Source organism: Haliaeetus albicilla, chromosome 14, assembly GCF_947461875.1.
Source record: "Haliaeetus albicilla chromosome 14, bHalAlb1.1, whole genome shotgun sequence".
Lineage (NCBI taxonomy): Eukaryota > Metazoa > Chordata > Aves > Accipitriformes > Accipitridae > Haliaeetus > Haliaeetus albicilla.
Genome location: NC_091496.1, coordinates 13,736,085 through 13,750,587, shown reverse-complemented (window position 1 = coordinate 13,750,587; position 14,503 = coordinate 13,736,085). Strand labels below are relative to the sequence as shown.

The 14,503-nt window shown below is 35.8% G+C and overlaps 1 protein-coding gene across 3 annotated transcripts in view; it reads left to right on the top strand.

The window, feature by feature from the left end:
* CCDC146 (coiled-coil domain containing 146) overlaps positions 1-14,503 on the top strand; it is an 81,253-nt gene that overhangs the window by 48,994 nt on the left and 17,756 nt on the right. For all 3 annotated transcript variants that reach the window (XM_069801750.1, XM_069801749.1, XM_069801751.1), the window contains 7 exons: positions 4,346-4,403; positions 4,954-5,130; positions 5,753-5,826; positions 7,075-7,302; positions 8,243-8,429; positions 12,211-12,306; positions 13,514-13,684. In XM_069801750.1, coding sequence (XP_069657851.1) covers positions 4,346-4,403; positions 4,954-5,130; positions 5,753-5,826; positions 7,075-7,302; positions 8,243-8,429; positions 12,211-12,306; positions 13,514-13,684 — 991 coding nt within the window. The remainder of the gene's footprint in view (positions 1-4,345; positions 4,404-4,953; positions 5,131-5,752; positions 5,827-7,074; positions 7,303-8,242; positions 8,430-12,210; positions 12,307-13,513; positions 13,685-14,503) is intronic.

Sequence of the window (14,503 nt, the reverse complement as noted above, 5' to 3'; positions counted from 1 at the left end):
GTGATCAGCAAGGATTTGTTCTAGCTTGAGGAAACTTTTGATTTTAATGTCCACGTGAGGCTTAGAGTCCTAGTTTGTAAGACAAAATAAAGAAGAGCTGCTTTTCTTTGACAGGTAATAGTATCAACAATCATTTATTATTGAGAAATAATAAATATATAATTGAAATTAATTTATCATCTGAACCATATTTTTAAAAGCAAGCAATTATTTTGTAATGAAATTATCTATAACAAAAGTTTGTGAGGTTAAAGGTGACTGATTCTTGAAAACAATTTTATTTTAAAGCCTAGGACCAATCTACAGCACTCACAGTCATTTGTGCAGGTAACAAAATGGCTATTCACCGAAGTGCTATGTGCTATTGCATGCAAATCAGGATTGCAAAACTGAGTTTGTCCTTGTAGAAGCATTGCAAATACGGAAAATTATTTCAATGCTTGTAATTATTTCAGGATTAGTCACTCCATAATTAAAAAGTAAAAAGTTAAGCTTTTGTCCATAGTTTTTCTAGTAAAGAATTACAAGCCATAAGTAAAATAAAGTGAGTTACAGTTGAGGCTGTTATCAACTGGTCTTGTGACTGCATTCTCCAGTACGTATAAACTAATTACAGCTAAGAGCCTTACAGGAATCTCATGCTGGCAACTTGTCAGCTGTGATATCTTCTACTTGTGGTCACTAGATTTTAGTTGTGAGGTGCTGAGCACCTTCTGTGGGTTCCTCAGCAATCGCAGCTATGTGTCAGAGTAGCTGAAGGAGTCTGCTTTCTTGCAGGATGAGATTTGTAATGATAACAATGTTCTGGCTATTTTGTGAGCTGAGGAGCTGAAATGGACCTCTGTTGACAACTACCACTACATTTCTTAATCTCTCTGACTTAATTTTTTTATTTCTGTGTCAGTTTGCAGCTGTAGACATCTCTCAGGGAAAAGTCTGGAATGTATTTTCATTAATGGTCCAATTTTCCGAGTGCTTTTTTTTAACTCATTATATCTGCATCCACGGTAGCTTTTCATGTACAGTACTGCTATTAAGCTTTATGAAAATAAGTAAAGCAATGTGAGAAACATTTGCAAACATTAATGCTTAAACTTAAGAGTTTCATCTTCTTTTCATTACGTATGTTGTTACAGGTATAATAATGGTAATAATAAAAACCACATGATATTGAAAAAGAAGGGCTATAAAACAATGGGAATTACGCCATTATGGCAACAGAGAGAAATACGTTCTTTTCAGCTGGTAATTTGTCTCATCCTAAAATAGGCGACCTGGGATGTCAGATGACCTGCCTGCCCATTGGAGGTTCCCGTTTTTACCCCTGACAGTAAGGAAGCCTGGGGATGTTAGCGTAGGGGTACCTGTCTAACTTTTGGATATGGGCAGCTGGACCAAACTCATTTCTCAAAAGGGAGAGATTTAACTTCTTTCTTTTACCGCCTTTTGCTTTTCTCACCTTCACTGTTTTTTGTGTGAAAGTAGTTGGTCTGCCAGCTCTTAAGGTAACTTGGTGCTTGCTGTTCAGTGTTGCTTTTTGTTTGTGTCAGAGAAAATGAGGCGTTCAAATCGTTTTACTTTTGCTGGATGGAAAAGTCTTTGTTGTGAAACTGGAACGGCTCCCCAGGAATCTGTCCTCATGAGTGAGGAATGTGACAAAAGAAAAGTAGTGTCAACTTTGCTCTCCGTCCTAATTTTGGGACTGCTCTTTTGATTGTCTGGCATGATATTGTAGAGAACACAGCACAGACTGATGGCAAGCAATGCAGTACCTCTTTAATCAGTTCGCACAGGACTTACTTAATCAGTTTTTGTGGCAGTCAGAGTTACAGGTATTTGTGCAAAGTGGACATTCATTATAATTAGTGTGATTATGCCAGTCCCAAGGAGTTCAACTAGGAATCCTGCCAAAATGTGTTGGGAATATTAACTGTCCTTATTAACGTATTTATACATTTAGACAACCTGTTGCTAAGTGCAAACATTGTGTTTGACCTGTGTGGCATTCCAGCACAGTTGTGGCTTATGGGCACAGTACAGAGGGGCAGACTAAAGCTACTGTCACAGAATTGAAGTAGCTCAGTTTTTAATGCATTTTGATCCCTGTGCTCTCCCTCATTGACTTTAAACAGTGGAATATAAAAGGAGTAGTTCCTGAGCCCCGCTGCAGCAAAGAAGAAATCACCTTATGGTGTTTCCTTCTACTTGCATGTACTTGCACTGTACACCTGCAAAATACTCCTGTGTCTTTCTTCACTCTTCTGTGCAATTTCTCAAGTTATAATAGATTTTGCAATAGAACTTTTTTTTGTAATTAATTTTATCAATTTTGGGGGAAGACTGATCTAAATGCAACTTCTTTTTCTTTGAAAGATTTTTTTTGCAAACTCATTCACTCTCTGGGTGTTCAAACACTGGCATTCAAATTAGTTTTTAGATTACCAGTCCCTGTAGAGGCATACTTGGACTCTGCCCATACAAGTATACATACATGCTGTAAATCAACAACATCTACTCTGTGTCTTTATTTTCTCTTTGCTCTTCATCTGAGCTAGAGCTTGTCCTTCGTGATTATTTTTTTTTTCTGGATTGCAACACCACCAACCCTGTTCTCTTTTTCGACTGTTTCCTTTCCTTGACTAGAAAGATGTCACCTGAGGCTTCCAGGTATAACACATTGCTCTTGTGGTTGGAGGACCAAAATATAAGAAACCATTTATTGAGGGGGAAGGAAACCTTAAATCAGCACTGATAAAGAATTGAGCACAAGATCCTAGGGACAATCCTCCACGAGGCTGGCTGCTGGGAAACTGATCTCTCTCCCCATGACCACCACCTTCTGAAACCTGAACCACCACCATGCAAAATCTTAGGCTGCCACAGAAAGTTTTCAGAGAAAAAAAAAAATACCAATCAGCTGCCTCTCTTCTGTATCAACCGCTTTCAGAGGCAACTGTAATAGCTGCTTTGCATCAGTGGGGCTGCCCCAGGATTCCCTTGCCATAGTTAATAGCTCCAAGTGACACAGCTGTTTCATGAAAGCCTGTCCCCTTCTCTTAATACTTCCCTTATTTAAAGAGTTATTTATTCTCACAGACTGCCGTGAGTTTCAAGGAGGCCTGACGAGCACATCCTCCAGCTTGAGTTACAAACAAATTTAAGTGCTGAACTTGATTCTTTGCTATATCTGAGACAGAGGATTTGGTCCTTCCACCTATTCCCCAGCTGCAATCTTTACTCCTTTATAGCCTGAGACTCAGAAATGTCATCATATGTAGAAATTGCATTGCAGGAACCTGCCTCCTTTTTCCAAATCAACAGCACAAGGACTTAATTAAGTTCAGTTTGGTCATGATGGCATGCAGACTGCTATAGCCCACTTATTTCCTGTAGGTACAGAATTGTTTTGTGCATGCACTGGGGATGTATTGATGTCTTTCTTCACTAGGGCTAATTTTTTGTATTTGGCAGTATTCACCTACCTGCCACCAGGAAGCTCCCTATTGTAAGTCCAACAAGCTCGTTGGTTCAGCTCCACTTTTGCAGTCACTCCTTCATCTTTCTCAGGGCAGCATTACTGAAAATACACCCAGACAATCTAAGACCTTTCCTATTTTTTCCTTTCCTCATTCTTCCCTCCTTCAGCATCTGTCTCTATTGTTGCCTGAAATTAAATTGCAACATAGTTTTGGATATAGGTTAAGATCACCATGGCTATTCAATTTAGTTTTCTACTGTACCCCATCGACTTAGTCTACAACCTCTTTTCAGAATTTTTTTTCACAGGTCCCTGTTCAGATTTGAGGAGCTTCACTTACAGTTGTTCACAGTGTGAATGTGTGCATGAGCAATCACTCAAAGGAAGAAGAAAGGTTCTCATTAGCAACTGCACTTTCTTGGATGTGTGATGTCTTTGTGGATATTTATAATCCACCTTCTCTTTCTTTTTGCCTCAGTTCCATGTTAAAATTTTGTTTTCTGAGGTTGGGAGGAACTGTGGGTATAGGCTGCCATCTGACTTGTTATGCTCTGCTAGTATAAAGGCAAGGGTGAATGAGGCATAAATGCATCCCTGCAGGAGGTGGTAAGACTAAGAAGAATCAGATTCAAAAGTTTACATGTGTGCACTGTAGAAAAAGCCTGCATATGTACAACCTGTCTTTCAGGACTTCCAGTTACCAGTCAGCAACCTTCCTTTAAATCTGGACACCTTTCAATTGTCCCTGATGATAATTCACTATACATTTTAGTCTAACACAAGATAGGCTTCCATACTTTTTTACCATTTACTATATTATAGTAATATATTACTAATATATTTAGCTCTATTTTGATTTTCTTGTAGTTTGCAAGAAGAAAAAAGGCTTCTGGAAAATGAATATGAAAGAATTCCAAAACAAAGGGTAAGTACAAAACATGAGAAAAGCCATGTTTTATGTTCTGTCAGCTAACATATGTAAACATCAATGAAATTTTTTTCATGGTGTGTAACTCTACAGTTTATTTAAAATCTGGAATACATAGAAAAATCAAGAGGTAGATTTTATAGGAGAGGGTATATTATATCATTCAGGTTTGATAACTCTAGGGCAAGCAGTGAATAATTGATTCAGAAAAGATCTGGATTTTCTTAAGTTTACTCAAGAAAATTTTTTACTGTATTCAGCAAATGGATACTGCATGTAGAGATAGCTGCAGGTTTTTTGTTCTAGGATGTGAGTATGGAAAATACATTTTCAGTCATAAGTCCTGATGAATATATGTGTTTTTTTCAGAAATAAAATTCTGCTGATTATTGATAGAAGAAACATACACATGGCAAAAATTTGTATTTCCTACCTTGTTGTAATGAATGTTATCATCATTCAATGTTAATGATTCTGTAATATCACAAGCCTGCAAAATGTAAAAGGAAAAATAAAATTAATCTGCTCTTTTACTTCATTTTTAAAGGAAGCAGATAAGAAAATTAAACAGCTGAAAGAAAATTGTGATGAGCTCTGCAAAGAAGTAATCCAAAGAAAAGCAGAAATTAATACAATAAAGGAAGATGTTTTATCCAAGCAAAAGCTGATGTTAACAGATAAGAAAGAAATGGAAAAGCTTCTGGAGAAGCAGGCTAATTTGAAAGTAACACAAAATTAATTGTGTGTATGTATATCTGCGTATGTGTGTGCATGTATGTGTATATGAGTACATGCTTTGTCCAAGGAAATGGTGAAATTTCTGGGTGTTGTTTGTCATTCCAAATTCATGAGATGGCATTACATTATATATTACATAATTTTTCAATAGGTGTAAAACATGCTGTTTTGCCATATCTGTTATTAATCCTTTAGAAAATAATAATAGTCATGGTTCTGATTAAAAAAATCATTTCTATAATGACATGTTTGCTATGTTGTGCTATTGTAGGCTGCTCTAACATATACTCAGATCCAAGTTAATACAGATTTATGCTGAGAATTAAAAAACATACACAGGTCTTTGCTGCTTTCCTTTCCATGGTATAGATAACATAATCAGATGTATTAATAATATCCAAGTGTAATTTTTATCTTGCAGACATAATGAAATCGTAAATATCAATGTTCAGTTTCAAAAGTAGCAGCTACAATTCTCTGGGACAAGCTCAAGTAATTTGAAAATATGTTTCCTGCCCATTTTCACAGCAGTTCTAGATGAATATTACTTCTATGAAATCTCATCAGAATCTGAGGCTATTAATCTAACCTTTGTGTTTTGTCACTAGGATGAGCTAGTTAAGACCCTTGGTGTTCCAGCACAACTTGGAAAAGAAACTGAGAAGATGAATCAGAAAAAAATGTATGCTTTTAATAAATAATTATATATACATAAATATGTATGTATGACTTCTTTTCATCCATTTGTTACAGAGATGATTGAGTATAGTTGTTGATTAAAATTAGGGTCACCATTTAAAAAAGCATCTGTAATGCACTTAAAATCTATGCACTGTACTGAAAAATATAGTATATGCAGTGAAACATTGTAAATTTTAGTACAACAAAGAAAAATTTACAACAAAGCTTGGTCAAAAATTGCTTAACCATCTTACTGTGCTGCATTACTATATATCAGATCTACTTAGATTTTTTAATGGAAAATAATGTTACCATGTAATCCAGTGATTAGGCTTTTTTACAGTTTCTAGTTCTCAGTGACTGTATAGTAGCTTATCTCTATTGGCCTCAGTTAAACTAGCAACTTTCACAGTGAACAGTCTGGCCTGAACTAAATAATCATTCTCTCTTGATACTTCTGTACCAGTTTTTTAGTCAGAAGTGCTTTGCTGTAAGCTCCTGATGTGAATTCTGGTCTCTAATATTTCAATGGAAAATGTAAGCCAGTAGCCAGCTTTTTCTTTCTCTCTTTCATGTAGTTGGGTTTTTTCTTCCCTGAAGCATGACATGTGCTGCTTTCTGTACACGTAAAACCTAATTAGCACTGTGCAGTTTCAGCCAGGTTGCTCACAGATCCCAGCAGTCCAATTGCCATCCAGATAAATGATGGGTTTTGTACCCTGTTTGGGCACAGGGTTACACTGAAGTTTTTGTGTCTCCTGCTTGCTGTCCCTCTTTGTAACGTAGAAATTGTTAGACTACGTTATATTTCTCAGTTTTAAAATTTGTATAATGGTTTTCTTCTACATTTTCCTTACTATTCTGCTTAATGCAACTCTGCCATCATAAATATAAAAAGTTTTTCCTATAGTGTTACAGAGAAGCAATTTTAAAAAACTAGTACATTGTGTAGATTGCTATTAATGAAGTATGTAAATGAGTCTTTATACTTGTGTCACATCACAGAATGAACTAACCAGAGTTCCTAGTCTTGGGAATAATATTTAGAAGTGTCACACCCGTGTACCTAGTAATCTTGACAGAAATCAGTTTACTATAACTCTTTTTAATACTGTCATTGTGCTAAACTCCCTGTTAGTCCTATGGCTACCTGCAATTTTATTGTTGAAAACTGGCAACTTACATTTTGCCATTTAAATATGCATGTGGAAATGTTAACCCTTACTGTTTTGTTAAAATATATCCACAGCGATGCAGAGAAGAAGAAAGAAGCCCTTAATGACCAAATAGAAGAGTTGAATGGTACCCTGAAAGCGATTGAAAAAAGGACTGAAGAGATTTTGCAAGAAAGAGAAAACGTAATGAAGGAGTTGGATGGGAAACAAATTTTGCTAGAAAGCAAAGAACGAGAATACATTACTTTGACAAAATTGCTAGAAATTAGCAGAGAGAAGGAATCAGCGGTCCTATCAGACAGGTTGGAGTAGTAGACATAAGCCATGTAGTATGAGTGAACAATCCTCTGTTCTCAAAGATCTATTTCTTTTTTCTGCTGTATTGCTTATGTTTTCAAGTTGTATGCTGCAACCAGTGCAGACTAGAAATTATCATCAGGCTTCTTTTTGGCTTCAGAAATGCTTATATAAACTACTGGAATCTGGGATCCGGCTTGAAGAAGAACATCAAAAAGCATAAGCATTTGATAAAATCCTGGGAGAATGAAACTGGATTTTGCTCTGCATGGGAAGTCTTTTAGAGGTTTTCTCTCTCCAGTGAAAATATATTTTTTTTCTGTGTAACCCACAGAAAGTAAATTGAACAAGAAAAAAATATGTCAGTATTTTCATTTTCACGAGGGTCATAGATTTCTGCGCTCATGTACTCCTGAATTTCAGTGGGGACTGGTTACTCATCTCTCTAATATTCTGTTGAATTATGAGCTTATATATACTTGGTAAAGTAAAACAAACTGTTAGGTTAGTTGCAAGCTTCAAATGATTCCCTCTTTGCAGAGGAAGGTGTATGATTGTATCATGGCCATACATTCAGCAGCAATGCTTTTGCCTTTAAAGTTTTGTATTAGAGGATAGTGGCATTTTAAATTGAAATGTTTCAGTGAAGCAAAGATGTAAATATTCCCTCATACTAAAAAATTTGTTTTCCTCTTCTTATAAGTAATAGTTTCTCTGGAATTTTTAGCATATTTAGAACAGACTGTGAGACCTCATTGACATCATTAGGAATATTATAATTGATTAAAGTTATAAAAATGCTACCTTTTTAGGTCAGTAGTTCTCGAGTTTCTCTTGCTGCTCAGCCATAATAATGCAGTACTCAAAACCCATTAAAATGATCATGCCCATTTGCATACATGTCTTGGTCAAGTTACATGTTTCTAAAATTCCGTGTCTATACAGAGCAGCTCTGGAAGAGAATTTAAAAAAATGTGTCTTGGAGAAAAAAAAGCAACATGATATTCTCATTCACAAGCAAACACAGAAAGAGAGAGAACTGAGAAATTTTAAAAAGATGGAGTTACAACTGAATATGATTTATGATTCTTTGGAACAAGATAAGTCACAGCATAAAAGACTCAAATCAGAGGTCTGTATGAATGCATTGATCATAAGGATTCTACATTTTCTTGTAAGAAATCTGCCTATGAAATCTTTTCACTGGTCCTAAAAGGGGGAAGGGTAGAAGACTGTTTTAAGTCTTATGCACATAAAAGTGTCAAGAGTGTTGCTATAACTAACAAAGAAACCTCTAGGTGCTCTGGCTGTAATAAAAATACTGCATCAAGATATATTTGGACTATTCTTAAGAATAGGATTTTAGGTGGGAGCTTCATATCAAGGAGAACTGGGAGATTATATTGGCCCTGTGGTGTCATGTCTTCCTTTAAAGCACTATGGAATTGTGGTCATTTATGAATGAAATCATATAGTGACTTGCCCATTGGCCTCAAAGAAATTTGTATCAGAAAAATAGAGCCAAGTACTCCCTAGTTCCCAAATGATGAAAAGATACATCTTTTTAAAATTTGAAGGTTGTTTGTACATTACTGTAAATAATTTAGAATGTATTTAACATTATTCCAGGGGACAGGAAACTAGCACTATATAAAGTTTCGTAGTAAATAATATGAAATAATTCCCTATGTTCTCTTTGTTTCCACCAAAATTTCACCTTCCTCATTTCCTCCCTGCATTAGTATTTCACCCATTCCTCTTCCCATACTGATTTACTCTTTTCTTTTTTATTTGTGCCTTCTACTATGCTGATTTTAAAGGGCAGTCTCATTCTGTTTGCCTATTCAAAGCATTTCCTTTCTTTTCTCCTTCCAGTTCTTTCTAAAAATTTACTTTGTCTATAAATTTTTCATATTATCTTCCTCTCATCACTGGTTCTTCCATTATCTCTTTCCTAAGCTTTTCTCCTTTACTAGCTCCTTGCTAAGTCTAAATTGTAAGATAGTCTTATAAAATTAATTTTGCTTCCCCAGGTGAATATTTTCTCACAGTACTTGTTGTTTTGTATCTTGACACGGTGTCCTTGAAATTTTTCTTGGTCCTTCTAAGCAATTCAGGGCAGAAAAAAGTCTTACTTACATCACTGTAAATTTTTTTTAAAAAACTATATGCTATCAAAACTCATACATACTTAGCTTTGCTATTGAAACAACTCTAAACATTACTCAATAATATTTAATATTATTAAATAATACAATTTTTTTCCTATCTCCCTTGAAATTCCTCCTGGGTTCACATGTGTATTAATTACCTAGTAATATAAGCCCAACTGGGAGGAGGGAGGAAAGGTCTATAACTACACAAAAAAAGTTTTAGATTGAATTTCCTGAAGTACTGATTAAAGGGCTGATGCATATTCCAGACTTTGTTCTTAAAGCTCATACTGAGTTTCTGTTCAGTATCAGCTAAGAGAATTTGGGAAATGGTATTTTTTCCTGTGTTCCTATTGAAGAAATATTCCTGGAGGGAGAACCACAATTGTTCAAAAACATGTAATGCTAAAATCAAATGCCATATCTCACTGATGGCTGTGGTTAGAGTTCACAGTCCTGGGTAAGATCCAAACCCAACCCAACCCAACCCATTCACACTGTAAAAGGACAACACCTGTAATGAGACCCTTAATGGTTAAGTTGCATTGCAGAGGATTCCCTCAGTGCTAACGCTATGTTATCCTATAGGCTTGTATGGGTCTTGCAAGTAGCATCATCATGAGGAGTGAGGGGAAGAGAATACCAATAGAGATAGAAGTGGGATTCTAAGCAGTATTTTACTCCAGAAGCTGCAGGATGCTACCCTAACACAAACAGGCCATGGCAATATAGTTGTTTTAGCCCATCCTTCCATGCTCTGTGTTTTGTCTGATTCCTTTCTTGGCTCTTTTAGATCAAATGTGAAATCACTGCTCCTCTGCAGCATGGTCAGTTCAAGTGCAGTACTGGAGTACAAAAGACTAGAGTGGCAAGCTTGATTCTGCTTGGCTTTTTCTATCTTGAGGCTATTTTAATTTGGAAGACTTGGGAGCACTCCTAGGAAAAGTTAAAATATATTAGGTAGCTAAAGACCCTTTAACTACTTAGAAAGTGTCCTGGTTAAAGCACGACAGAAAGCCAGATTAACATTTATTCATTGTGACTCCAAGTGACAAATCTGCAAGAATTAGTTGCTAGCATAAAAGTGTGATTGCAGAAGCGGCAGTACATCAGTGTGCTTCCCCAAATTTGTCTTACTTTAAATCACGTGCTAAGTGCAGAATGACTGGTTTGTAGAATAAGGAAATTACAGGAACACTTCCTTCAAATGTGTTTTTCTTCTTAGTAAGTTGTGAAAGGTCAGCTATTGCTAAACACCAACATTCTGTGTGAAAGAGAACTGGCCGCCCCGGCTGTTGCCAGCCCAGAGCAGAACTGCAGTTCGTCTCCACGCATGCCTTCTCTTCAGTCAGGCCAATGCAGAGACAGCCAAAAGTGCCTAAGTTTAGTCGTGTCTTATGTGAACAAAAGCCCTTAATGGATTAAAGATGTTTATATGAGCTTTCTACTTTTAGACTCAAGAACTTGATGGCATCTTTAGAATCCCATCTTGAAAATGTGGAAAAGCCTACTTACAGACACTAGAGCCTTTTACACAACAGAGGTGGTAACTAATATATGCTCCACAGAAAAGCTGTTTGCTCCCTCCACAAGAGTGAAATTAACTTGCTTAGAATAGGTTTTATTGACCTTTTAGCAAACCTAAGTCAAATCAAATCTCAGAGTTGGCAGCTGAAACCAAAGTAACTCCACAGTTTGACCTTTACTGTGCCTCTCATTTCCCTTTCCCTTAATGCAAGCGAACAACATCTCATTTTATAATATTATCACAGAAGTGAAAACCATATGTACAAAACATCTCATTATCTATATTGAGGCATAGTGTTTTGAACTCTAACATCTGGTTGAGATCTGAGAAAGATACCACAGGGTTGTGTGTATTATGTTTGAATAGCTTCCAGATGTGTTGTTTGGTGTCATTTTTTCCCCACCTGTATGAATTACAGATTTGCAATTATGGACAGGCAACATATGCCTGAATAGTTAGCCTGCTGTATTTATTTCTTATTTACTTATAACTGTAATGAATTTTTAAGTTGTTAGTCACTGTGAGGCCAATACAACCTTTTGCCTTACAAGTTACATCATGCAAGTGGTTGTAGTGGGATTATTCAGATATAGTTTCATCAGAAGGTAGTTTCTAATGTATCTCCTTTCACACACTTCACTTTAAAATCTGATTGAATAAACAAATTTTCCCATAATTTACAAGAAAAAATAGTACATAACTATTTGTGTTGTTAGTTTTAACTTTCTAGACCCTAAGGAGGGAGCAGGAATATCCTACTTTAATAACGAAATGGAAAAAATATGATATCAGATCTACACAGATATGAAATACTGACTCTATTAAAATCAGTGGTAGATCTATTTTTTTTCCTTCAGTAAGGTCAGAATTTCACTCAGAAAATCCTCTGTGAATTTAGAAGGTGACATTTTTACATAGTCTCTCTTTGTGATTTTTGCTTTTTTAATGACAGTTTAGTTGCTGAAAAACACAACCCTTATAAATTCAGTACTTACTTAAACTTGACTTTGTGAAGTTTAGTGTTTATAGTGAAATTCTTAAAAGAAAAATTTGAGAAACTTGGATATGTTGCTGAAGAACTCTACTCAATGAAGAACTCTTGGACTAGCTGTTGTAACCAGACAGAAAATTAATTTCTTAATTTGTGTAACTACTTCAGATAGATAAACTGCAGATTACATTTTTCACATCTTTTGTATACATCACTCAGTGTGCTTGGTTTATTTTTGTAGGCAGAAGCTATCCCTAAAAGTAATGGATTATTATTAGAAAGAAGACAAGAACTGCAGAAGGAAATTGAAATGACCAAGAGAAGTTTAGCTGAACAGGTGCTGAGTTCTGCTTTCTCATACTTTTTCACTGTAACAGTTGGTTTTCAATCATGAGAATAAAGGGACTGTTGGAATTTAAAAAGATGGGAGTTTCTAGATGCAGCTTTCTGGTGAGAAGACATGTGATTGTATTTGTTCAATTTTAAAGACCACTTGTCATATTTAAAAAACATTTTTTCGGTGTTACTGGTCACATATTGGAAGGCAGAAAGCAAATCTACTTTCTAGTTTAAGTCCTTCTGAACATCATTAACGACATTACAACTGGAAATATGATGGGTATAAATTTCCTTGGCATATGGCAGAATGCCTTGTTGAAACAAGGACAATTCAGCATTTGTACATTATAATTTTTCATCTTCAGAGTTTTGTCATTTGTGGATGTCTGTCTATACTCAGCACAGCCATATATAGTGTGGAACTGCAGATGTCTTGATCATGAGAGTATTAGTACCTGCCACTACATAAATGACTTTATAAGAAGCAATATATTTCAGATATACTTTCTTCTTAAGATCATACCTCTTTATCTTGTTTCCCTTATATCCGTTTTTGTTTTGTGCTGTCTTTGAATTCGTTAACATTATCAGGTGGGATTCAGCTTGTGTTTGAATACATATACATTCATTATCTACATGTCATTATTTGTGTATGGGATATGTATCTAATGTGCCAGGATAGTCAGTAACAATCTAGTCAAGTAGTCAGTGGAGCCTAGGAAGCCATCCATTCACCTCCTTCTAAAGAGGTTAGCCTACATTGAGTAGAACAAATAGCTCTTTAGAGTTCACTGGCTGGATTGACAACACTAGGCATCTAGATACTCTGTTTTAAATGTCTAAATTTGGTCTCTTAATGTGAAAGCTCAGTGTCATCCATTGTGTAATATGGACATGTCAAGACCTGTCAGTATGCTTATTTAAAAATTAGGTGGCCATGAGGAACCGTTCTGCCCACTGGGCAATAGCTGAAAGACATGCTAGATTGAGGAACAGAAATGCTTCTAGGTGATAAAATATTTTGACATGTTATTATAAGGCTTGTGCATGGTGTTTTAGCTGGTATTTTAAAGCAATTTTTTTTTTTTAAATCCATGTAGTCCGTATATATGTGTACTTTGCAGATAAACCCTAACTATTTCCGACTTCGGGTTTGCCAACACTGATGCATTGATGCATAAGGAATTGAATTTAATTTTCTTTAGGAAATGATGTCAGATACGGATGCCCACATGTTAGAAGAATATATTGCTGAAGAAGGCCGGCTTTTCAAAGAACAGGAAAAATGCAGAGATGACTTATCCAGACTTGCACATCTGACTTGGCTCAAAGTTGAAGAGAGGGACCAGAAATCTAGGGATGTCCAGAAAGCCCAGGTAAAAAATTATCTCATATAATTGGAAGACTCTTCTAGAGTGAAAGCTGGTATATGAAGAAATTAAATTGCTAGTGAGGAGAGCCTTGTGGACTCTCATTTCACACTTTACTTTGAAGTTCCATCACAACACAGGAAGCTCACAATACTGTGTTGTTTTATTGGCAATTTATGGTGCAGTGCAATAATATATTAAAATATCATGTCACAATTGAAATAAGGTATTCGAAAGGACATTTTCTTTCAAGCCTATGGAATAGAGAGGCAGAAAAGCAGATAGCCTCAACTGAGATTCTCAGAAGTACAACTATGTGTTTTATTTTACAAATATATGGACATTAAAAGAAAAACAGAACTGCTACTCATTCCAAGAAGAGGCAGCAATTTTTATTTTCCTGACACATTTCTGGGTGCAAATTGTTATATTAATGTGAAGAAAGAGGGAAAGAAACTTTTCCTATGGTCACAGAAACTAGGACTAGTCATTGGGTTTGCTGCCTGCAGTTTGCTGCATTATAATATCATATATGTGCTGTAATATTGCACAGTTTATACTGACTACCAGGTTTGTATAGGGGTGCAAGGTATTTCTGCTTCCACAATGTACATCTGTATTCAAATAAATTAGATAAGCTACCCTTCTAACACTTTGGGAATCTTTGACTGTCTATAAAAATAGAGTAAACAAACATGTCAGGCTTTGCACCTTCAGTAAAAATCAGTCCGTAAACAGATCAAAAAAATAAACAATACAAAGTAATGAACACACACACATGCCCAGAGTTACAACCCAACATGCACCAGCTTTTTTAATACCAAT